Source organism: Acomys minous, assembly GCF_964271855.1.
Source record: "Acomys minous genome assembly, chromosome: 2".
NCBI lineage: Eukaryota > Metazoa > Chordata > Mammalia > Rodentia > Muridae > Acomys > Acomys minous.
In genome coordinates, this window is record NC_140484.1 from 35,843,695 (window position 1) to 35,869,421 (window position 25,727).

The following is a 25,727-nucleotide window of genomic DNA, read 5'->3' on the forward strand; positions in this document are numbered from 1 at the left end:
ATACCAGGTCTTCTGTGATGGGGACCTGCTGGCCCACTCATGCCCCTGGCAGCAGGAAATTCATGTTACCAAAAACTGAAAAGTGGAATTGCAAAGAGTACTAGGTAAAAGGCTTCTGGAACATTTTTACAGAATGTTCAGGTGGTCTCTACTGAGACACTGTCTTCTACTCTGGCTCCGGCCCTCAGTGAAGATCACTTCTGTTCTTTTTTCTTGTGGGGATTTATTTTTGCTTCTCTTCCCTCAGTGATGATACAAAGTATGAGACCCAAAGGGCCCGCTTCTCCCTTTCAGTGTGCCCCAAGGAGGCTGAGAACACTGTCGGGTGACAGGCCACTGAGCCAGTTTCACAAGATAAATACCTAGGTAGCAAGCAGTTCCCATAAACCTTAGGGCTGGAAGTGGCCCACTAAGGAAAAGACAGAATCCTCCCTCCCTGCACACAGAGCCCTGTTCCTCCTGAAACATAAGACACTCAGCCAGAGCCAAGAGGCAAAGTCCTTGTTTATTGTTGCAGCAATTCTTATACAGACGTTAGCGTTCAGTTAAATAAGGAGATAACACATTAAATACATCACAACCCCAAACTAGACAACTGCGGCCACGGCACAAAGAAGGGGAGGGTGGGCCAGGACCGGTGACCAGACTGTCAGAGGAAATACATTCAGTGGGTGTGCAGTGTCAACATTCCAGGCTCATGTGTAGATATATTTTATTTATATATATTTATATTTATATATAGAGATCATTGAGTTTCATGTATACAAAGAACGATATTGTTACAAATACAATACTATACTTCTCCCGATGTTTTACAGTAGGCGCTAATGCACCCCGCTACAGAAGGGGGAGTGCGGGTTCATATCCCAGGTGCTGTGCTAAGTATGTACAGGAGAGTTCATTCCCACACGGTCCTCACACACTGCCTTGGATGGAGGGAAAATAAAATCAGAGTTGTGTGCTCGAGTGGACCCTACCCAGGGAAGGAGCAGATGGATGTGAAACTGAAACCGACAGGTAGCCTTGTGAAGGTGAGAGTAAAAACATCAGGAAGAGGTGGCCCTTGGTTGTAAACATTGGTGACAGCTACACCGGTGGGTGGAGAGACCCTAGCAGGGCTCTGTGGTGGGTCTTCATCAGTGTGCGACAGGGAGCATTAGGTGTGTGGACAGGGCTGCAGGAAGGAGGGGGAGCAGTGGGGGAGGTAGTAGGTTACTCTGGACTCCCTGAAGGCCAATGTTGATGGGCGAAGTTCAGAAAGCAAACCTGTGCAGGGAGGTGGCAGCCTGCCGTGTGTGTGTGCGCTACCCCCAGGAGCCTGCTGTGGTGAGGAAGGAAGGGCTCGCTCAGGAAGTGGGCTCCCACCAGTGATCTGTGGGGCTTTCTCCCTCTCACTAACTCAAGGCTGATGGTGGCTCCCTGAAATGTACCCACTGGAGAAGGCAGAGGCAGAGTGGGTTGTGGTGCAACCTCATTGGACTAGGAGTGGGAGGGGCATCTTGGAGCCTGTCCCCAAAGGCAAGCCACCAGAATGTCCCAGCTGAGTGGGCAGAGTGGCTTTATGCCTTGCAGTTTGGGGAAGGTGGCTCCTTATGTAGTTGGCCCCATTGCTGGGGGTGATGAGATATTTACATATGTAGCTATGCATATGAGGATGCCCCAGAAGAAGGCCTGACCCCAAGTTTAACCACTCAGCCTAGTGCTTCAGCCAGGGAGCCTGGGCCAGGCTCCTAAAACTCTTCCTCTGAGAGGGAGGAGCCACTTTGATTAACAGAGAAACTAAGCCATCCTTAGTCATGCTAAACTGTTCTTTCTCCAGGAGCACTCACAAGGAAAACCTGGCTTTCCAGCCTGTCTCAAAGTTTCCAGGTCTCTTGTGCAACAAGAATGGAATGTATTTTCTCTTTCCTTTTTCCCTGGGGCGAAGACACTTCCTTGTGATCACTTGGGGGTTATACCGGGCGTGACATTTGTGGAGCCTGTCCCTGACCAGACTGAGCCTCTGCTGTCCCACTTCTGCCTTCCTGTCCAGGTGCTTGGGCATGTGCCCATGTGGCCACCCTGGATCAGGCAAGCCTAAGCCTCTCAAGTGACTTTGCAAGGTTTCCAATGCCTGAAACGCAGCAAGTAATGTTTCTTCTTGTCCTACGCAGCATCTCTTTGGCGGAGGAGAGATAGCCTCTTGAGTGTGTATTATATTAGATACCCGGCAGATTAGTTAGCTCAGCAGATAGGAAGGAAAGCCGGGCCATGGCTCCTGGTCTTCACACCTCACTTGCTGGCGTTTGGCCTTGGACCTGGTCACGCAGCAGCATTCTGCTAGTCACCCTTAAAACTAAGCCCAGACAGCCTGGCTCCTGTGGCTCTAACTCCACAGAGCTCCAGAGCAGCATGAGGGCCACTCCTTCTGAGGCAGCTATCTGGGCAGCTTTTTGTGCTAAAGTAAAGCTGAGGGTTCTACTGCAAGCCCTGGGCTTTCCTGATTCTCCCAGAGACCCCAGGGGGCTGACTGTCTCTTGTTCCTCGTCTTGTTCTATTCACATCCCTCCCTCCCCCAGATCCTTTTCTGCCCTCCATAAATTCATCCACCCCAACACTGCTCGCTGAACTCCCATTTCCACAGATACAACGCAAACATCCCAGATGCAGAGAACAGGGGCTATATTCATAGTACAAAATATATTAGTTTTCTTTCCCTGTCTCTACTGAGGTCATCAATGAAACAAAACAAAAACTAGCCACATCCCACACGAAAACAAACTGCTCTTTGGACCAAGAATAAGTGGAAACTGGCTCAGAATGATATTATTAAAACACATGTTCTAGACTGAGACGTAATCCAAAACGTGAGGCATCTGATGGAGACATCAAGCCTTCTACACCAGCTGCAAACTCCCAGACCTACAAGACAGTAGAGGATGTTTCTGGGGTACGTTTGGGGATTCCTAGGCCCAACGCCAAGTGTTAAACGTGTCTGATTTTGTGGCTTATATTCCAGCCTTTGAAATATCACATCCTTACTAGTGGCTGTGAAAGGGCCTACACTGGCTTAGCCTTGGGGCAGGAAGCATGACACTTGGGCACACCCACATCACATCCAGTGTGTACATGGGGTTGGGGGGGCACTTAGAGGGCACACTGAGCCTATCAGGATTGGGAAGGCCATACCTCAGGTGGACAGCCTCTTTCTCAGGATGAGGCTGGGCACTTTCGTGTGTGTCAACCTTCTGCTAGAAAAGTGCTGGGATTCCCCACAGGCTCTGTGTGCTAGATTTTCAGCCTGCTTCAGTGCAGGTAGAGAGCAAATGAGACACCATGCAGTGTGTGTGTGTGTGGTGTACTCGTAAGCGCCTGTGTAAGTGCACAGGAAGATAGTATCTGCCTGTGGCTATACTCCACAATTGCTAACCTTGGGACAATCTGAGAGGCGTCAGAGGCCCTGTGACTTGCCAGGATCTCTTCAGTGTCACAGCCTTGTCCAGGTGTCACCTCCTCATTTCCCTGCAGTTAGGCCTGTGTTAGCACACACTAAAATAAACTATGGAAGAAATATTTAAGACTGGCTCAGAAATTCTGGGCAGAAACAATGTACGGGGCGCCCGCCACCCATATAGCAGACAGTAAAACACCCGTCAAGATGTCAGCTCTAAGGGTGTTCACCACCATCACCTGTCACCACTCTTCCCAACAAGTGAGGCGAAAAGGGCAGAGAGGTCAGCAATTGAGTTTTAGGCACTGCTCACTGCTCAGTCAGCTCCTATGCTGCCCCCGGGAGCTCCTTCCAGGAAGCTGTGCCTCTTGGGGAGGGACGGTGCTTCCCTGGGCAGTGACAACCACCTTAGGATCCCCCAAAAGGCCCTCCACAAGGATCCCAGGTAGATATTAGCTGTTCTCCACCCTCAAGGGGGCACACACAAAAACTTCCCTGGTATTAAGGAAGGAACAGAAAAAAGCAAACTGGAGAGAGAGGGAGACAGACAGAGAGCTAAGAGGTCCTTGCCGATTCTTCTCTTCCTGTTTAAGACCAAATGCTGGGCACGAGAGGGGAATGTCTCAGTGGGCACACGATGCAGCACAAGAGAGACGACCACGGTGAGGAGAGTCCTCCATGCATGCCGCCGCCACGGAGGTGCGGCTCAGATGTAAACGGGCTGCTCCTGGGCTGTCAGCAGTCTGTACATGGCTGCTGGCATCGTCTTCATGTGGATCTGAGGAGAGGGCAGGAAGCCATGTCAGCTGGGGCCCTAACCATGGTGCTTCTGACCATACAGAGTTTCCAAGATAGCCCACACCACCGCTGATCCTGGGACCTGGCCTAGCAAGAGTGAAGCCCACAGGCTTTCTAGAAAGTTGGGTTATTGTAAATGATGAGAAAATCTGGGTAAGGCTCAGTTTTCCTGTTAAAGGATTTTGTTTCCACAGCCCTTTGAGAAACAAAGGTGGCTCCATGCAAAGAAGGGCTCTGGGCTTCTGGTGGCCTGCTTCCCCTTTTTGTCTTGGCCGTGTGGACATGCCAACCCATCCGAAACTGCTCTGCCACAAAAGCAAGGGCAGCAGGCCCGGACATGATGTGAGGACTTGGTGTGAGCCCATGCTGACACTGGGGGCTGCTGGCTTGATGGGTCTTGAATACAACTTTGTGTCTCCCAAGCGCATTTGGTGGAGAGAATCTGGGGAGCCACAAAGAGTGGTGACAACAAAACGACTGGAAGAGAAGGTGAGGGGTGAGCTTGCTTCAGCCAGGTCTGAGGCAGATGGCCTGCTTACTGAGGAGCATCTTGGGAGGGGAAAGGAGGCTCTGGAAGGTTCCCAGGAAGGCTAGCGTGGCACCAGGGGCACACATAGCACCCCAGCCCTGTTCTGCCCCGGGTCTCATTCCTACCTCCCCAACACAGGGGCACACACAGCACCCCAGCCCTGTTCCGCCCCGGGCCTCAATCCTACCTCCCCAACAGCATTGGAGAGGATGTGGACGATCTTCTCGTGTGGCGTGGCTACGACACTCTGGCCATTGATTTCAATGATCCGGTGTCCCACGCGGACCCCTCCTCTCTCGGCGATTCCCCCTCTCATGAGGCTGCAGATCTACCAGAAACAAACACCAGGTTACACTTGGTGGGCAGTGCCACACCTCAGAACCACATGTAGGTGGAAGGCTGTCTTCCCTGCAGCCCCAGTGCTCGAGTGCCCGCCTCTGAGAAGCTGGCTTGGTGAGTCTTCGGCCATGTCAAGCTGCAGCTCTTAGGTTCTTCTTATGAGTGATGGGCTCTGTAGCTCTGCATGGAGCGCAAGGGGCAAATGTTTTACTGCCATGCACACAACCTGTGTCTGGTCCCTATTTTGCTATACAGCACCAGCAAAAGTAGGTTCTGTAGGCCCACCTGGCTGCCTTGTGCAAGAACTTTGCACAGGGGATATGGCAGGTGTGAACTTACTAGTGTCTTGAACTCTGACCGCTTTCCATCCTTGTTGGGCTTATCAGCTGGTGGCAGTGTTTCAGCCAGCCTTCTACAGACACAAGCAGGCTTACCCATTGAACTGTTTGGTGCCGCTGGAAGCCTGCATCTGAGAATTGCTAGTGCGTGACCCAAAGAGGCGTGGGAAAGCTACTCTGTTGCACAGTGTGGCTCGAGGAGAGCGTATTCATTGTTCTCAACTTGGTGGTCCCAGGCCAAACTCACAGGAATGGAGTCGGTGGTACAGCCAGCCACTGCACAGGGCCAGGCTGTCACCAACTGGTCAGCAAAGCCCCCCCCCCCCAGCGCTGCAGCTTGGGGTGCCCCCACCTTACACAGGAAGCAAGAGTATGTGTGAACTTACTAAAGCTGACTTTACACTTCAGACTGTGCACTTTTATCCAGAAGTTGATGCAGACAAGACCTGCATCAAGGCAGTTTAGCGGTTCTGGGTAAATGGGTCCTTCTGGCTCTAAGTGACTCTCAGGTCAAAGCGTTCTTCAGCTGCTTTCACAGTGGAGACAAGACCAAGGGTCTAGGCTTGGGCTGTGGCTCATTGGTAGAGCGCTTGCCTGGCATATGCCATCCCCAAACAAGCAAAATCACAAGAAGCTAGTCAAAACTGAGAACCCCAACCTCTCCACTGAAGGAAAAGATGAAGGGAATGGGCCAGCTGGAAAAAAATTTCAATATACCTCCATTTTCATTTGTCAGTGTTGGGGAAAGGGTGTGGCATGCCTTGTACTTACAATTCCGTTCTGCACGCTGAAACCCAGCTGGTAACGAAGGTCCGGCCTCCTAATTAGCACTGTGGTCACCGGAGGGCACCTCACAATGTTCAGCTTTACTCGGGACTGGTTCTTTAAGCCCTTAAACATGAACAAAGTACAGTGGAGATGGTGACCACTGAGTCAGGCAGAGTATATAGAAGCAGATGTCACCCAACAGAGGCGGCATCCACACCTGTAGTTTTCTGAAGTCCTCACTGCCACCTGCAGGCTGTAGGGACCTGAGCTGGGGGCCTTCCCCATGACGGCTCCCTGGAACCCATTCAGTCTGTGTGAGATGGGTGTCCTGGAGATGGCATCTTCATTTTAGGAAATGGCCTGTGTCAAGGGATCTGAGGAAAGTATGACTATAAGAAAACGAGTCACATGTGCTTGACAGATGAGGGGTGTACCCTACCGGTAGAGAGCCAGGTGGAACAGGGGCTTTTCCCTCTGTAAGGCAGACTCCAGCACACAAAGGGCACACACGTGACAGCAACAGCTCATTCGCCCAGCTGAGGCTCTCTGGTCTTGACCTCTTCTTCCCTCTCCTTTGTCTGGAGAGATCTTCCTGCTCATGGAAATTACTACCACAACCGGAAGCTCCAGTGAGTGTTTGCCTTCTTGGGATGTGATGGATTATGGAGAAATGAAATAGAAAGACTGTACTAGGGTTCATCCTTGGTCACCTGCTCTTCCTCTAGCTCAGAATGGATTGTAGAAGAAAAGCTAGCCTTTAATTATGATCAGGAAACACTTTTCAGAAAGCCTGCTGGCGCTTTCTACATACTAGCCTCCTTCAGGCACGCCCATCTACCAGCTCATCAGCTAGGTGCTGAGAAGTGAGGACCAGGCAGAAGAAGCCAGCTCAGAAATAACCATGCTCCCTCTAGTGCTACTGGCTCTGAGGAAGGCCTGCTCTGCCCAGGCTGCCTCCTGCTTGCTAGAGCAGATACTCTGCAGAATGCATGCTCAAAGGTCCCTGAGCCACTCCCTGCACCTGCTCTCCAACAGATGCTTCACATCCCAATTAAGAGTGAAAGTGATGATTTTTGCGTCTTGGAGCAAATGGACCACACTGGTCTGAGGCCATGCTGCTACAGATGAGGCCGGGAGATCAGAGCACTCAGGAAATGCCTGTCTCACTGAACTCCTATCTGCCAAGACCAGCTGATTAAGAAATGGTTCCTTGCCAGGCTCAGTGGCCCATGCCTGTAATCCCAGCACTCAGGGAGGCAGAGGCAGGCAGATCTTTGTGAGTTCAAGGCCAGCCTGGTCTACAAATCAAGTCTGGGACAGCCAAGGCTACATAGAGAAACCCTGATGCAAAACAAAACAAAAACCAAAAAGGCTCAAGGTCACTTAGACTTTCCTCTAAGGGAGCACGAGTGAAGGGTCTTAAGGTGGGTGAGCAGGCTCTCCTGAGAGAGAGAGAGAGAGAGAGAGAGAGAGAGAGAGAGAGAGAGAGAGAGAGAGAGAGACAGAGACAGAGACAGAGACAGAGAGACAGACAGAGAGACAGAGAGAGACAGAGAGAGACAGAGAGAGACAGAGAGACATAGAGACAGAGACAGAGAGACAGAGAACGTGCACAACAACTGGAAGGGCAGGGATTTGGGGAAAAGTTAGGTTTTCTTCAGCTCCATGATATCCCCTAGAGCTAGCACCGGATGTGACTTGATGTTCAAACTCATGTTGGTGTCACCCAGTGGTCTGAAACAGGCCAGGGGACTCCTTGTTAGGGGAGCAGTATTTTCAATTCAGTGACAGATGCCAGTGACAGACGTGGGCCTTCTGTTGACGAGTCTCATAGCTATGTCAACAAGGGAGGGAGAAGGTCTAGCTTTCTGCTCCCAGCACTGGGACAAGCCAGGCGAGGACATGGTTGGTGGCCCTAGACCTGAGTTCCTGCCATGTTTCTGTTGTCATAAGCAGGAAGCTCTTAGGCACTTTACCTTATTTTCTCCACTGCTTTGTACACGGTGACACTCACTGAGGTGTCTGCCAGGTCCAGCTTCTATATACGTCTTCCTAAAAGCCTCAACCTATGACACTAAACTCGGCCATTAAGCTTCAAAATGCAACCTCACTCCCTAACGTTAAAACCAGTATTGCAGAGCATGGCAGCTTGGACTTTGCCACATATATATTATAATTTTCCTTGAGCGCCTCCTTTTTTTTTGTTTACTTAAAAGTCACTTATATACCAAGGAAAGGGTTAGGTGCTGGGCACTGGAAGGAAGAAGATTCTCTAGGTCTCCTGGAACAGGGGTGGGGGTGTGGGCATGAGAGGCTTTGAGAAGACACACAGAGAGTATCAGAACTAAGACATGAGGTGGGACTGAGACAGCCTGAGTCCCACTACATCCTCACACCATATCTTCCCCCTCTCCTGTACACCCTCCCCCACCCCCACAAGACCACACACACCTTGAGGCCAGGAATTTGTGGAAAACAAAAGCTGAGAGTGACAGTATCTGACTAAGGAATTGTGGGCCTTCACACAAAGCCACCTGTTTAAATGCTTATGCCTGTTGGAGGCCCAGGATTATTTAGGTGTGCTCAGGTCATTATGACACATCAAAACCCACGAGAATGCAACTGTTTTCCCAGTGTTACCTAAGGATTTCACATTGCTCTGGTGAACTGATTTAAGATGCCTGCTGGGTCCCTCAGCAAAATGATTTTAAGGCTGGAGAAAATGTGCTCCAATGTAAAGCTCAGGAAATGGCCATCTGAAGCAGCGAGGGCATCATCTGCTCTGCTATCCCTAATCAGTGTTTCAGGCTGGGTCTCATTAACTCAGAATTCTTACCTGCCATTTGGTTGGAGGTGCCAATTAAATAAGTGGTCATTTCGTCCCCATGACAACAGTGAATGATGCAGCAAATTAAACAATGGTGAGAAGGGAAGAAGCAAGAATGGTATCTATAGCAACAGGAGCAGAACCACAACACTCTTGAGAAGGAGAGGGAAGCTGGGCACTAGGTTGGAAAAGAGCAGATGACTACACTTGGAGGCAGTTGCGTGAACAGAGACAGCTGCTAGCATGCTTCGCCTCCCAGTGGCTATACTTTTGGAATAAATTACAACTGGAAAGCTAAGAGCTAGGCAGGAAATAATTCAGAGGGTTTCTATAACTAGAAACATGTTCTACTTCCTGTAATCTGGGGGAAGAGGGTAAGGCCAACGGGCATTGAAATGGTAAGACACAGAACACATCGCTTTAGATGTCTGTTCCTCAAAGTGCAGGCCAGGAGACTCCCTCTTGGGAGTTGGCTGGAAAGCAGAGCCTTATTTAAGGCTTGTCAGTGAGAACCGACGTCTTAACAGGATCCCCGGGTAGCTCTAGTGAGTCTGAGAAGCAATGGCTGATCAAGATGCAGGATGCTGGGTAGAGTAACTACGAAGTACACTGGGCCAGCTGAAATAAGCAGCACTGTGGTAAATTTTTGAAGCCTAGACATTCTTCTGCAGTAGCTGAGGGGTTTGGGGTTGGGCAGCGTGAGCATCCTTCTAGCCCCAGGTACAAAGTGACGTCTACAGAACTATAAAAATGACACTAAGCCTACTGAGTGCCAGTCCTCAGTTAGTATTATGGGCCCAGGCCAAGCCAAGACACTGTCTTGTGGCTATCTGATTTTTCAGCTCAACAAAGCTGAGATTCTCAGGACACTGAGGGTACATGGACAGTTTGTAGCTGGACCTGCCTGCTGTGCACATCCCAGGAGAGGGAGGCTGCTGCTTCCTCACGTTCTCTTCAGCTGTTCTATCTTTCATCATCACACGGCTTTTTCATCTTCCGAGTCCATGGAGACTCCGTTTACAGGCATCAAAGCTCAGCTCCTCAAAGAAACTTTCCCCTCAGGCAGCTCTAGGGCCCCTCTGCATTGAGCAGGCGATCTGTGGACAGACCCATGGCCCCAGGCAGCAGTCAAGGTGGCCAGGCTGACCTCCTGCACAGCACGGCCTTCATCTTGTCTCTGACACTTAGAGGGCGATAGGAACGGGTAAGAGGAGAGTTGGGGCCCGGTGAATGGCCAGCTGGGGGCTCTGAGCCTTTGGGGTTTCAGGTAAGGGGTGGCTTATAGGACACAGGGCTGGGAGTGATCAGAAATTCCTGCTTCTCAAACTCAAGTCCATCCCAATCTTCACTCAAGTTTCTCTGTGTCTCTCCTTTCTCTCCCTTCCCCCCTGTCTCCAGTTAGCCTCGGTTGCCACAACAAAATATTACACACTGTGTAGTTTACAGTCAATGCAAGTTACTTCTACTAGTTACGCAGGCCAGAAGTCTGAAATTAGGGTGCCAGGAGTGACACCCTAGGGTGAGATTAGGCAATCAGGAGTGATGAGGGGCCTCGTCTGGGCTGCAGATTCCTGGCCTCTCATTGCTTTCACATGGAGGAAGAGAGGCCTGTAGGGTCCCCTGCATAAAGGCACTGATCCACTTCATGAAAGCATCATTCTTAGGACTAATCACCTCCCAATGTCCCCTGTGGTCAGGGCCTCAACATGAATTTTAAAGGAACATATTCAGGCTAAAACACGCCCCCCACCCCCAACCTTTCTTGACCCAGATCAACTCTCTGTAAATCACCATCACCGACTTCATTCACCAGTTTCTCTCTCTCATATCTGAAACCTGCAGCCCACACACAGATCCTCAAGACAAGCACTGTCAACAGCTGGGGCTGGGTAAGTCTTGGCTGTGCTGGGGGCTGTCCTATGCATCACAGGATATGGCTATAGTACCATCTTCACAGTGGAACAGCCAAGCCAGCCTCCAGGCTTCTGGGGCATACATTATTACCTATGGCTGAGGATGTACATTTGGAGAGACACCATCCCTGGACAGCGCTGTCTTGGGAACAGACTGCTCACTGGGTGAGTTATCTGTCTCCACCAAGGGCCAGCTATGTATGTGCTCACTGTTCTGTGCCTCAGTTTTCTACTTGTGCAATAACTGACAACAATGCCTGGTGCATAGAAGTTTATGTGTAACCAGAAGCTAATCTACAACTACCCTCTGGTCAGTGTTGGGTGCACAGCCCTTGACTTCTGTAACTGTGGGGCCAGTCACCTCTTCTTACTAGGCCTCGCTCCTGGGTGAGGGCCTACTCACTGTCTGGGCCACATATTTCCTTGGAGTTCTCACAGGCACACACAAGTGATTTACTCACAGGAGAGAGAGGAGAGGACAGGCCAATGGGTAGTGGCCCTGCCTTTCAGCAGAGGTCACCATGACAATGCCAGATCAAACCTTGCAGGTCAGGCTAAGTTCTTCGCCCAGATTCAATGCCAGCCCATTGTCCATCAATTCAGACAGACACCTCTAAAGACCACTGTCCTTCCTGATACAAACCCAAGCTTTAACTCTTTCAAAGTCAGCTTATACATTGTCCTACTAATGTTTCTTCTCCTAAACACTTGCAGCCTTTTACCTCTTTGTTGCCACACACCCTTTCAGCAATGTAATTATTGTCCACATATATGGCTTCTCCAGGGTTCAGCTCAGCACCTAGCAAAGGTCCAGTTAACCATATCTGAAGGAATCTGTGCATTACGCAGATTCTCTGTACAACCATGTGTGGCACAGCTATGCTTAGTCAACCATAGAAGTCCTGAAAGACAACAGTGGAACTGACAGATTCCAGGACCTGGAGACCCCATAGGCCTCCTAATGTCATAGCACAACTCACTCCTCATGCCAGTGGTGACATCTGTGTAGACTCACTGCTCTGCCAACTTTTATGCATGCACACACATGAATGTACAAGATACTTAATAAAGGCTATGTTACTAGCCTTTATTAAGTTTTCTATCATTATTTTAGGGTGTAGCCCTACTTGTTAAAACACAACATAAGATAGTATGTTGTCTTATGCTCTCAGCCCCTCATGAGCCCTACAATTACTGCCTCTCTTGGTTTTAGCAGAAGGCGTGAATTTGTGCAAGTACTCTGTGATATGGAAAATGACAGAAACACCTAATGACACATCTCTCAGAACTTACTTCTCTACACATGGCTGTATAAGCAACAAGTATACTCTGGTGATAGGAGCAGGGACACATCACTCTGCCTTGTATGCTCGCTCACACCCTTGTCCCGGCTCCTCAGATGAGGGTGTTGACTTTTTTGGGTTTCTTTTGCCGTAGAATGTGCAGATTTATTTACTCCTCCCAGAGTAGTGTTCCCTTTGGAAGCCCAGGGACCAAGCTGAGCCCCCAGTCTGCCCACTGCTGGGTGTGGGTTAGGGTCATACTGGCTATAAAAGCAGCGGGGTCAGTGTTTTCTAAGGCTACACACACAGCTGCTTCACTGCTATGAAAATCCAGCCCCCTCCCCTACCCCAAGGAGTCACACTCATTTTCTCCTTAAGTAGCTCTTTTCGTTAGTGATGGCATTGGCGTGGGCTGAACAAAAACGAACGTGTGGACTACAGCAGGCTTTCTCCCTATGGCATTCAGGCAGCGGCTCGGGGGAAGGGACAGGTGGACCTGCAGCACTGTTCTCTGAGGAGCTGAAGCGCTGCCCTGAGCTTCAGAGGGTGGTAAGTCATCTCGCCCATGTGTGGCTGGCTGGCTATAAAGGATTACCTGCGGTAGAGAGCTGAGAAAGATCCTGCTGGGGCTGAGCCTGGTTACGTGGGAGAGAGTGACTTAACTGATGAGGTATGCTCGCATGGGCACTGGATTAGAGGTCGGTGTTATGTAAGCCACATATATTATCCTGACTTATGGAGAAACTTATAACAGTAACTTGAGTGTTAGCTGCCTTGAGTGCAAGCCCACGCCATTTGTATTTGGGTCTTCCTCAGGGCCTGGGCTTAAACGTGTTCACAGGTTTTGAGGACTTGGTGGCAGTCACACTTCACATCATTTCAGGTCTGTTACTGAGAAGGTTTTCTCATGCCTAGGTACCTTAATAATGCTCTGGCAGGTGGAGAGAGGCAGGCCCACCAGGCTGGTGCCGTTAATGGACATGATCTGGTCCCCGATATTTAGCTTTCCTGACTTCTCTGCGGGGCCCCCATGCATCATGTTGGCAATGATCACGGTTGGTAGAATAGACCCCCAGCCAGACTCCACAATCACAACGCCCAGGATTTCTCCTTTCTGTTTCTCTATGAAAACCTGCAGAGAGAAAAATATACAGAAATCTCAAATCAGCAGCTATATGGGACAGGTATCAGAGCTGGTCCCCCTGCCTGTGTGTGGGGAAAGAGAGACACTTTATTAGTCAAACAGGGAGGCAAGGTTCAATGGCAATACCTGGGGTACATGACAGTCTGCAGGAAGAATCTCGGGGATCAGGGGACAGCAATTAACAAAGACAAAGCACCAGACCACACCCCAAAATCCCCCTGTCGTAGTTCTAATTCCCAGTACCTCCTCCAGGGCCTCAATGTGGAGACAGCCGAGCTAAGCTGGGCATTTTAGGGTGTACTCTAATCCAGTGTGACTCATTGCTCTCATGAGAGACTTGGATGCATAGATGATGACACAGGACATGCACAGAAGGGGCCAACCGTGAACCAAGGAGAGAGGTGTGAGCAGAGCCATTTTTCCCAGCTCTGAAGACTCAAGCTTCCCAACACTTTGACCTTGCATTTCCAGCCTCCAGAACCTCGAAATCAATCCTGCCTACTGTTGCAGCCGCCTAGCCTTGGTGTCTACTATGGCAGTCCTGGCAAACGGATATATCCCTGCACATCCTGGGCCAATGAGACAGTGGGTATAGCTACTTCCAGGTCCTCTGCCCTGTGGCTCGGAAGGAGGGCTATGCCCACTAAGACCATATACTCTTCCTCAGCACCTTCCCCAACCCCGTATTTGCTTTGAGTACAGGCTTCCATTGAGCCTCATTAAGAATCTTCTAGGCTGTGGTCCAAGGTACCTGACCAGTGACAGCAAATGGGTCCAAAGCTCACTTTCTTATTCAAAGTTCTTTTTATCTGGAGGATAGTGTCTGAACCTTTTGGCTGGATTTTCAAACTGGCACATTATCTCTCCTGCCTCCTCCAGTGTTCACTTCCTGCTCCAGCTGACTCACCTCCTTCCTGATGTCCCAGCATTCTAACCCTTGGGCTTCCCCACTGTTCCTTAGCCTTCTATTCTCAGCTGCCCCTGAATGTTGCAATGACCCAGAACTCAGGGCAGCCTGGTTGGCCCTGTCTCCCTCCAGACACCCCTGCAGAGCTCAACCTGAAAGAGCAGAGGACCAAAGCAGCATCTATTGTATGGTCACGTGCTCTGTTTTTGCCAAGTGCAGCTGTCTTCCATCAGTGCTTGCGGTGGCCTGTCACCGATCATTTTCAGTGCCCTTACTTGGATTGGGGACTTCGTAAGGACAGAAATCAGGTCCTGTACTCATACCTATAGAATTCCCTCAATATTTACACTTGATTTTGATAGTTATTAATGATAGGAGTCCTCTGAGGAGGCAAAGCCAGAGACAGGCATGAGAGCCACAAAATGTCCTGTCAATACCATGGTCTTCAGCCTCTTCTTCCACACACAGCAGGGCTGCCAGCCCCGCCCCCGTGTGCCCTCCCCCTGCCTTCACCCAGCTAGCTCAGCCTGGGAACAAGTTCCGGGAGGTACCTACATCTTTGCAGTTTTCCGACTTAGAGAAGTGGATCAGGTCATCGTTGTACATGTCTTGGGTGTTGAGCAGGTCACTGTATTCCTTCTGGCTGAGGTCTTCCGGGTTAATCCCATTGGCCCTGAGGAATTCCTGGTATGCGACACTGAAGGCCTGTCCTATGGACTGTGCGATCAGCTGGGCCTATAGCAGCAGCATAAGGGATGACAGTGGTGAATGGGGGAACTCCTGGCACCCCCACCCCTGCATGATCCCTTGTGGCATTTGAGGGTTCTAAATAACAAGCCAGTCAGTCATTCCACATCAGGGGACCAGGGCATACCAGGAACTATTCGGAAAAAAAATGAATGTGTTTCTTCTTATGACCACACAGTAGACAGGACATCCTATCATATAAAGGTCAGTCACACACTACGACAAGTCATCCGACATCCTGTGCAATTTTTTGATATCCCACTGGACATTCATATTATATGTAATTCCTGTTTCTAACAACTGTATCCATGGCTGGATTCTACTTTATATTTAAATACAAAGACTCACCAGGCAGCCCTGGCTACACTACACATTTTAAGAATAATACTATGCAAGGCGAAGGTCCTTTGAGATTTTATAGGCAAGTTTCATGTCTTTCAAGATCATTCATGCCATTCGTGGGTATGGCATCTGAGTTATCAATGATCACATCCCTGTCAACCCATGGATTCTCTATGGTGCATGGAGAGTCTGCTTGCGTTTATAGACCTGGATTCTTGCTTAGCCCTCAATTCAAAATGTGAAGTAGATGTTCCCTGCAGCATTGCATTGAATGCAATTCTAGACTCACAGTCAAACTTAAGTAAGCAGGTATAAACATCTGGCTACTTCATGATGCCCTTTGGAATGGCTGGCCCCAAGCATTTATACAGTGTATCGTGGCTTTATATTAACTTCTTTTTCTTTGTTAAATTTATGACTATAAGTTATTTTGTAGGAAAAAAGGGAAATGGAAAGATGGCTCAGTGGTTAAGAGGTCTGGGTCTAGTGGGAGATGCTTCTTCTGTCATTAGGCTGGGAGGAACAAATACACTAGTTTAACTATGACAGTACCAACAGTTCTGCACACCTCTGAACTCTTCCTCTGCAGACACTCTGGGGCCACGAAGACTGGCAATCTGGATCTCCCTCTCCCAAAAAGCATGGCTGCTCTTCCCTCCCAAGCAAACTCAGTATTCCCCTGCCTTCGGGCCTTTACACTAATTATTGTCTATTATCATTTTATTCAGGTCTCTGTTCAAATGTCATCTCCTTGAAAAAAAAATAGACTATGCTAATCACCCAGCTTGAGCTAGTGCTGTCCTTTGTGCACTGACCCTGTTTTATACTTCAGTAAACCACTCTCCGTGTCTCATTTATTAAGTTGGTTTGTCTCCTTATTTTCTACCCCTTCAGCCTGTATAAAGAGTAACCCCTGTGCTTTATTCAGCCTTACACCTACAGTTCTAGAACAATGCCTGGCACACAGTAGGTGCTCAATAAATACGTTTAATGTATGATGAACTACACTGACTGAGGTTCTCAGAGGGAGGTTGGGGAAGCCAGCCTTACGTCCTCAGACTCAAAGACATGGCAGATCATCTTGTACTGTCTTTTTCCATCCTGGGAAGGGTGCGAGGCTTCCACATTCTCCTGGGAGTTGGAGCGGGGCATCCGCCTGCGGGCCATCAGCACAACAATGTTCCCAATGTCTGCGATGTAGGAAATGGTCCTCAGAGGGTGATCCATCATAGGCTCCTAGAGGGGAAGTGCAGAGCAGGATGAGTGCTGTGCAGGACCTTAGGACTTAGGAGATGGTTATCTTTTTCCCTCACTCCAGCTGAATATGGAACTTAGGTTGGATGGGCCAGGGCAAAGCCCTCACTGACAGGACCTCTGAATCCCACTTCCAAGGCCTGAGGCTTTATTTTATTTTATTTTGTTTTGGTTGGTAAAGAGCAAGCGATATGAGCAGGAGAAAAACAAGTAAGAAATATCAAACGTTTTACATTTTACAGAATCTCTTGTGGTGAAGCTGAAAAAAAAATCTAAACGCCACTGTGTGCATGTGTGTCTGCATGTGCGTGCATGTGTATGCATGCATGCTGTGCAATTTTAAACAGAATTCCTTAAGGCTAATGACTCTTCCTCAGAGAAGTGACGTGAGTGATACACAATACACATATCCTAAGTTTTCCTTTGTGCTCTAAGAAATTAGTCACAGTCCTACCTAGCATTAGGCTTTGTGAACAAAATCTGAGCTTGACTGGAATCTGGTGTGAGGAGTGGATGAAGTCCTGACTGAATGTGTATCACTGACACGAAGGATCTGAATGTCTCAGACCCATGGGGATGGCAAAGCATTCCTCCGGTCCATGCGTAGATGTTGACAAAATGTGTGCAGAAAACACAGACTCAAGCTTTGTCCTCCCCAGTGTTTACAGCCAGAGACTGCTCCCCTAAAGTCACCTCCTACTGATATTAGCTAACCTGCCTCTTTTTCAGAGGTGTAAGGGAAATATATTGAGTTTTGAGGCTGCTGATGGTACATTTCCATCAGAGCACACGGTCCACCAGATGCCAGCTATTCTGTGTGTCAGTCCTTTCTTCATTCCCTCATCACCCCTGTCAGGTTTCCAAGACCCAGCATGCAAGGTACAGTACCCCAGAACCTGGTCATAGCAACTTTACAGGCAGAGAGTTTATGTTAGAAGTCCCCTGGCCTTCACCACTGAGATGCAAGGCAGGAACAAGCTGGTACCTGTGTATCTGCATTCAATACTTTGATCCTCTGGGTAGAAATGAAGAGGTCCACCTCAGTCATTGGCTGAGATTCACCTTCAGGGGCCTAAGAAGAAAGTACACCAAAAAGAAGTTTTACTATATTATCTTAATCCAGAGGCACGGGAAAAGGTTAGCTCATACACTGGGTTACCAAGACACAGTCACCAGAATGGCAACACAGGGTTAAATTGCCAAAGCTGAAGGTACTACAGAGAGGATGGACACATGGGCAAGGGTTAGCTCTATGTTACAGGGGAAAGGCAGGGTCCCCTCTGCGCCTCCCCTACAGCAGCAGTCACTGCAGCAGATTAACTCTGGACTTGATGGCAGGAGGCCCCTTCTGCAAGGGTGTTGGGGACTGAAGGGTAAGAGCAGCTAGTGCGTAGTGAGGAGCTCAGAAGAGTCACTCGGTTTACCCTGCCAGAACTGATGGAGGACAGTGTCTGAAGTAGGTGCAAATGAAGCCACTGGATGCAGTTCTGGTAACAGGGTCTTCATGTTCACACATCAGCATAGCAACACAGCCGCAGCTGCCTGCTCCTGCAGCCACCCCATTACAGAAGAGCCCCCAGTGTCTCACATCCTCGGAGTAATTTACAAGCACCTAGAAGCTCTGAGACCCCCAAAGTGCAGCCTGGCTCATTTAGGGCTGAACCCTGCGCATGTGTGGTTATTAGTGAGTTTTCTTTTTTGCATCCAGCAATCTGAGAAATCCTCAAATCGAGTGTAACTGCAATTGAGTAGTCCCAGGTCCCTGCCACATCACTGCTCCTGAACGGCTGCAGCTTCCACACTAGAGGATTCATTTAGCATCTCCAATCTGCTCCCTGTCGTTCCTCTGAGGTGAAATGACCAAATGAGCAACAGAAAATGGCCACTTGAGGCAACTGAGTTTGGAGAAAGGCTGGCTTATGGAGCGATTCAAAACGAAATCGGAACAAAAACTTGCTGGATGCAGAAAACAAAAACACGAAATCATAAAAAGGCAAAACATAAAAGAAAAGGACAGGCGTAACACCAAGGGATGAAGTTGTACTGCACCTTCTTCCTGCTTTTGGCTAATTTCTGGGCCGTCTGCTTAGCATGGAACAAACAGAGACAGGAGAATAGTTAGAAAAGAATTTGCAGACTCAGTCAAAAGGGAACTGACACACTAACACTGCTTAGCGGGTTAAAGCGCTTATAGGAAGAAGATGGGCTAAACACCCCACTTTAAGGGGAAATATTCCTAATATAATGCGCGTGCTGGGACAGGGCATGAAAGAGCTTCTTATGCTTTACTGTAATTTGACTTTTTAAAGAGGCCACTTTGGGTCTGTTTAACCCTTGCCTCATTTGCTACGTCACTGATTGCAGCCTACATGTTTACTTCTATCTACTTTCTTTGGGAGTAACTTGCTGAATTTTCCCTCAGCTTCTGATAAACTGCTACAGCTGTCCAGACTTTTTTCTTCTACTAAGGCTTTGGACTCCTCTCTTATCCTTGCTTTAGCCGTATTGTAGTTTTATGCACTGCAATTTCTTTACTGGCACATAACTGCCCTTCAGCTGGGACATCTTTGAACCCTGGATTATTTAGAGCTGTGTTATTAATTCCAAAATACTTAGAGGTTTTCTAGCTATCCTTTTGTTATTGGTTTTGGAATCAATTTTCCTGTGACCTGAGAACATGGTATGTTCTTTTTGGAAGTTGCTGTCGCTTAGGTGTTGTCGGGCACATGACTGACTTTGGTGAACATATCATGTAGACTGCACAGTACGCATCTTCAGTTGTCGGTTAGGATGATTTTTCAGTTCTCACATGGGTTTGTGCATGTGTCCTGATTGTCCCATCACTTTTTTTTTTTTTATTTTTTTATTTTTTTGGTTTTTCGAGTCAGGGTCTCTTTGTAGCCTTGGCTGTTCTGGACTCACTTTGTAGACCAGGCTGGCCTCGAACTCACAGCGATCCGCCCAACTCTGCCTCCCGAGTGCTGGGATTAAAGGCGTGCGCCACCACGCCCGGCCCCATCACTTTATTGATAATGATGTGCTAAGACTGCGGGCTGTTACTGTGGCTTATCTTTGTACTGCTTTGGTTCTCCCGACCTTTACCATCTCTGTGTGTAGCCGTGTTAGAGAGTTCATATATATTTAGCGTAGTGTGCCTTCCTGTTGAGTCAACCCTATAATTTTACCTCTTAAATTTTATAAGATTAATATAGTTTGTACCAATAAAATGGACATATTTCTCCTTTTACTCATAATTAAAAGAAAGCATAGTTAACAGAAGCTGAGCTGGACTTTCTAAATCCAGATCTTGGCTCTGCTACCTACCATTGGTGTGATTTTTAAGCAAGCCACTTAGCATATCTATTTTCTATCTGGATTAAGATAGAATCTACCTTACAGGGCTGTTTTAAAAGATAAAATGAACACATGAAAAAACCTTTGAACAAGGAACTAAGTATTATATCTGTGTCTGCTATATACAATTATTATTTATATGTGTAGGATGCAGTTATTTATGTAAATGTGAGTCAGTGGCCAAACTGTGGATGATGTTATGATGGGTGTGGGGTGGGTAAAGCTGCATCATTGTGATGGATGGGTAAGGCTGGACTATTGTGACAGAGAGGGGTGGGTAAGATTTCACTGCTGTGCTGTGTGTGGGGTGGTAAAGCCAGACTGTTGTGAAAGTATGGCACTAGTGGGTGAGGCTGTGCTGTTGTGACGGGGTAGGTGATGGGGGTACCATTCCTTGGTACTTACCTGTTGGAAAAAGTTTGTTCTCAGCACTGCGTCTCTAGCTCACTTAGTGATTACAATGTGTTGCTGCGTTACCCCATTGTGGAAACTGGATGAGTCAGCCATCCAGACACCGCACAGCTAATTGCTGCTATACCCAGGAAAAAGGGCGACCCCACGCCTACACAGCTTCCTCACCATTCTTCCTGTGAGCAGTCTGATCTGGAAGACTCTGAAGTTAATAAACCACACAAAGGGCTGTGGAAGTCAGTGGGTGTATTTCTGCTTCTGAGAAGACCCTAAGCAGACACAGCTATGTACCACTCCGATGCTCATGGAGTGAGAGACCTTCCCTGGATGTTCTGACTTCAAGTCAGTCACCTGCCTGGTAACCTCTCCCCTAGGATCTCAGATGCTTCTTTTCTCTGCCTCTCTTGAAATGGTGTGAAATGGCCCAGGAATTCCTATTCCTGATAATATTGAAAGCCGAACAAGATTCCCATACTCCAGCTTTGTCATCAATATATCACCCAAATTCCATTTTTTTTCTCTGAAACTACAGAAAGATGAGGAAGGCAAACTGATGTTCACAACTGGTGTTCTGACATGGTTTCCACAAAGTAGAAAATACTTATGCAGGTAGAGCAATACTGAAATCTCTTGAATTTCCAAGAATTCTGCAGCAGATCATAACATTTAGGTGTAACACTGACAGGATGAGAGGGTCAGAGCCCAAGTGAGAGATTGAAAGAGGCTTCCTAAAACCTCCTAAGGCCGAGGATGGCAGTGCCCTGGGAGGGTTCGCTCCTCTTTCTCCAGGCTCAGTGTGCACCAGACGCTCACCTGAGGACAGCCCTTCTAGGTGTGGGGAGGGCTTTGGCTGTTCTTTACCCAGCTAGCACCTATTGAGTTACCGTTCTGTGCCAGGATCCTTAGAACTGTTCCACATGTCACTGTCAAACCTCACAACGGTCTTGTGACGCAGGAGTTATAGTAAGACACTCAGAAGACGACAACAAAGCACAGAAAGGCTAGGTAATTTGCCTAACGTCACACAGCAGTGAGGTAGCGGGACAGTTATCCAAACCCAGGCAATCTAGCCCTACAGTCTATGCTCCCCTTTGTGCAGCTTAGGCAGGCTTCTCTTCTGGACTTTCTCAGTTCCCCATAAAATGGGGCCAATAAAACCTAACTCCCAGCACTCCCTACCCTCAACCCGACGCCTCTGTCTCAGCAGTGAATGAGGCAATACATGAAAGGCCTGGTGGGAGCCAGCAGCACCCTCTCTACTGCCCCAGGTCTCTTCAAGCAAGCAGGGAAGTGACATGGCTTAGACAAAGCTACAATGATAGAATGTTTAATTTTACAATGAAGCCATAGTTTTTGATATTTGAAAGAAATAAAAAAGGCATGGACAAATAAGAACTCTGGAACAGGCTAGTAAAGACATACAAGAAAAATGATAACGAATGAAATGAACAAAAACGTGTGCACACACAATCCCTCAACAGCACCAGTGGTGTCACTGTGCGAGCCTCACAGAGAGACTGGAGATGAGGACGCCCCCTCTGTGTGGACACCCACGGCCTCAGAGGAGCACCCCAACCTCTGGCTGAGGAGTCGAGAGTCCTGGGAAAAGATGACAAGGGAGCTAGCACAGGCTTACTGTACTGTAGACAGGGGACAGTCACAGCGGCCCCGCTGAGTGGAAAGGGCTATTCCAGAGCATCAGGACATGGGAGTAAAAACTCTCCTGAGGTCTGAGGTCTGTCCCACAAACCTTTCTAAGGCACTACCAGCAGGCTTTAGCAGGCAATACACCACGGTCTTCATAGTCCCTGCTTAAACAATTATGGGAGCTACTGTTTAAATATTATGAATGGTACTGCTGCACAGTAGGAATTCTGACCATCATTTAAGATGCTAGTCACATGTTTTATGCCTTCAGGGGTTTTCTAACTTGTCAACTTAAAGTTTTAAAAACTCATCCCCCATGATACTTTGACTTTCTATTGAATCAGTTACGTTTCTGCTTTTATTTTTGCAAACAACCAACTCTTAGCTTCACCACTCTTTCATATTGTTTTATTTCTGATCTTTGTTATTTTGGGATTTTTTTTTAGTTCTTTTCAAACCTTTGAGGTACCTCAACAGGGTATCTGTAAAGTTTCTATTTTTTATGTGGGCACTCATAAGTGTAACCTTACGGTGCATCTCACAGTTGTACTGTGTTATATTTATTTCTATTATAATTTTTTATTTGTTAAGGATTTCATATATGTGTACAATGAAAATGTAACCAATACTCTCATTCTCCCAATAACTTCTCTTCCTAGCTGCATGTCTTGCCTGTCTTCCCTTTTTTCTTTCCTTCCTTCCTCTTCTCCCCCCCCCCCCCATCTCTCTCTCTTATAATGTACTAAGTACAATTAGTTGTGCCCATGTGCACTGGTGCAGGGCCATCCACTGGAGCATGGAGAACCTAGCATTAGCCACACTCCCTGTTTGGGTTTGAGTAAAAATGACCCCCATGGGCTCATGTGTTTGAATGTTTGGTAGAACTGTGTGGGAAGGATTAGGAGGTCTGTCACTGGGGGCAGGCTTCTGAGGTTTAAAGACTCACAGCATCCCCAGTGCGCTCTCTGGCCCCTGCTTAGGGTTTGAGGCGTGAGCTCTCAGCTGCTTCTGCCCCCACGCCTTTTCGTTACCATCACAGACTCTATCCTCTCTTTTATAAGTTGCCTTGGTCATGTTGTTTCATTCCAGCAATAGAAAAAATAACTTATACACACTCTAACTGCCAATTTGAGAAAAGTATTAGTCCACCTCTCATTCCTCAGTGATCTACTGCTCTGTGTATTTGTATAATTTCTAGAGTTTCACTTGTTGGTTTCTGGTTTCATCAATCATTGTGATCAGAAAGGATCTAGCATATGACTCAAACGTTTTAAAATTTGTGACATAATAATCTGTTCCAGAGAAATCCTAATCTGAGGAAAAATGTGTTCTGCAGCTATGGGATGGATTATCCTATAAATATCTGGAAGTCATAGGATTTATAGTATAAGTTAACTCTGGTGTTAATTGGACTTTAGAGGAGGTCTGATGACCTGTTCATTAACAAGAGCAGAGTGCAGAAATTCCATAAGTCCATACTATTTCTGTATTGGATCCTCTCTTGTGTCTTAATGCTTATGTATAAAACTTGATGCTTCAACATTAGGTGCATATTAACTTATGTCTTACTGTTGACTTAATACATGATCACATGGTGGCTGCCTTTATCTCTTCATATAGTTATTGTCTTAATGTCTATTCCTATAGATAGCGATTATTGCTCACTTCAGGTTTTTATTCATCTGGAGTACCATTTGCATCTTTCCCCTTTCAGTCTCTGTGTAATTACTTGTAAAGTAGATTACTAACAGGCAGCATACTGGTGGCTTTTGTATTTTTAGAATCCATTCATTAAGCCCCTTAAATTTAGTCCACTTACATCTGGGTTATTACTGATAGGTAAGGACTTATTGCTGTCATTTTGATGTTTTCATGGGTATGTGATATATGCATATACATATGTGTAGTGTATGAGGGTAGAGGGCAGAGGTTAATACTGGGCATCTTCCTCAGTTATCTTATTTATTGAGGCAGGGTCTCTCAACTGAACCCAGCGTGCAGTGATCCAGCTAGTTTAGGCAGCCTGCTTGCCCTGGGAATCTTGTCTCTATTTCTCTGGAGCAAGGCATACAGACAATTACGTAGGTGCTCAGAATCCAAACTCAGGTCTTCACACTGTGAGCCATCTCTGCAGCCCTGATGATTTTCTTTTAGTGTTGGAATATTTTCATTTTCTTCCTGTCTTACCTTTGGGCTGTTGCTGAGGTAATGCTTGGTTCTCTTCCACTTGTCTTTGGTGTAATGGTGAGGCTACTCTTGTAAGGAGATTTACGCGTTCACAGGCTTTAGCAATGGTCGTTCTTTCTCTCACTAAGGTTTCCCTTAGGTGATCTGGTGGTCATAAATCAAATTTTGATTATCTCGGAAGGCCTTAATTTTTCTGCATGTCTGGAAGAGTCTTGCTTGGTAGAGTAATTCTGATTTGACATTTTGTTTCAGGGCTTTGAATATACTATTCTTCTTCTGTTCCATCACAGATTTCAGGACTTCAGCTGAGATGTCTGTCTACCGCTATTTTAATGAGCATAAGATAAAAGTGAAAAGGTGCTTTTCTCTAGCAGGTTGTTATTTTCTTAGACTTTTGACAATGTGACTACAATGTTGGGGTGAAAAATCTTTTTTGGTTAGCTGTATTAGAGGTTCCATAGACTCTTCTATCTGGATGATCCTATCTTTCCAAAGACTAGAGAAGTCCTCTGGTATTATTTCATGGAATAAGTTTCCTGTGTCCTTAAACAATGTTATATTTATTCACTTTAGAGTGTTACAAAGATTTTGTTCGATTCTTGTTTGTATGAGACAGTCTTGCTAGGTACCTCAGGCTATCCTCAAATTCTCAATCCTCCTGTATTAACCTTCTAAGTATGGAAATTACAGGCTGCTGTGATTATAGGTATATATAATCTAATTACAATGATGCTTGGATTATAGAAATATACAATCACCCATGGCTTTCAAAGATCCTAAGTGTATATTTCTTTTTTTCCCCATTCCCTCCCTTGCTTTCTTGCTTTCTTCCTGTGGGATTTCTGGGGCCTGATCGGATAGACAAGAAACTGCTTTTCAAATTCAGATGTCATTTCCTCCACTTGATCTAGTGTGTTTGTATTTTCTGGTTAACTGTTTTCTTTCATTCCAAGATTTCTATTTAGTTGTTCTTAAAAATCTCTGATGAATTTCTATTTCTTGTCTGGCACTGTTTTTCTAACTTCCCTTGATTCTTTTAAAACATTCTCTTGGATCTCACTGGGCTTCTGTTAGCTACATCTTGAAATTCTTTAGCAGTCATTTAATCCATTTCTATTTCCTTGCAATTTGTTGCTGGAGAGTTCAGTTTGTTAGGCAATTGGCTTTATTTCCAGTTGGGCACCGACGTGTAGCCTTCCTGTAGCTTTGCTGGTTATGATTCATGACTGGGCACTGGGCATGCTGTGTCAGAGTCAGAGAGGTACTGTGGCCTACGCCAAGTTGAGGCTACATTGGCAGCTTAGGCAGCACAGTGTCCACAGCAGAGTGTATGGAGGGCCGTATGGCCAATCTTACCATGGGGGCTGTGGTCCCAGCCCAGCCATGTGTTTTCAGCTACTGATGTCAACTCTGCTCCTAGCAGTGGCGTCTGGTACGAGCAGCTCTAGCTGTGTTAAGGGACACAAAATCTTTGTCCTGTGAACAGACAGTGGCTTTGGAACAGACCTT

General features: G+C 47.3%; 1 protein-coding gene across 4 annotated transcripts in view; it reads right to left on the minus strand.

Moving 5' to 3' along the window:
• Positions 1–486: 486 nt before the first annotated feature.
• Positions 487–25,727, minus strand: part of APBA1 (amyloid beta precursor protein binding family A member 1) — a 221,570-nt gene continuing 196,329 nt past the window's right edge. For 2 of the 4 annotated variants that reach the window (XM_084773772.1, XM_084773773.1), the window contains exons 6-13: positions 18,669–18,704; positions 17,605–17,691; positions 16,416–16,601; positions 14,832–15,011; positions 13,145–13,357; positions 6,206–6,325; positions 4,945–5,085; positions 487–4,208 (exon numbers count right to left, since the gene is read on the minus strand). In XM_084773772.1, the coding sequence (XP_084629898.1) occupies positions 4,137–4,208; positions 4,945–5,085; positions 6,206–6,325; positions 13,145–13,357; positions 14,832–15,011; positions 16,416–16,601; positions 17,605–17,691; positions 18,669–18,704 (1,035 nt within the window). In that variant the 3' untranslated portion in view covers positions 487–4,136. The remainder of the gene's footprint in view (positions 4,209–4,944; positions 5,086–6,205; positions 6,326–13,144; positions 13,358–14,831; positions 15,012–16,415; positions 16,602–17,604; positions 17,692–18,668; positions 18,705–25,727) is intronic. The other 2 variants (XM_084773774.1, XM_084773775.1) reach the window with 2 other exon arrangements.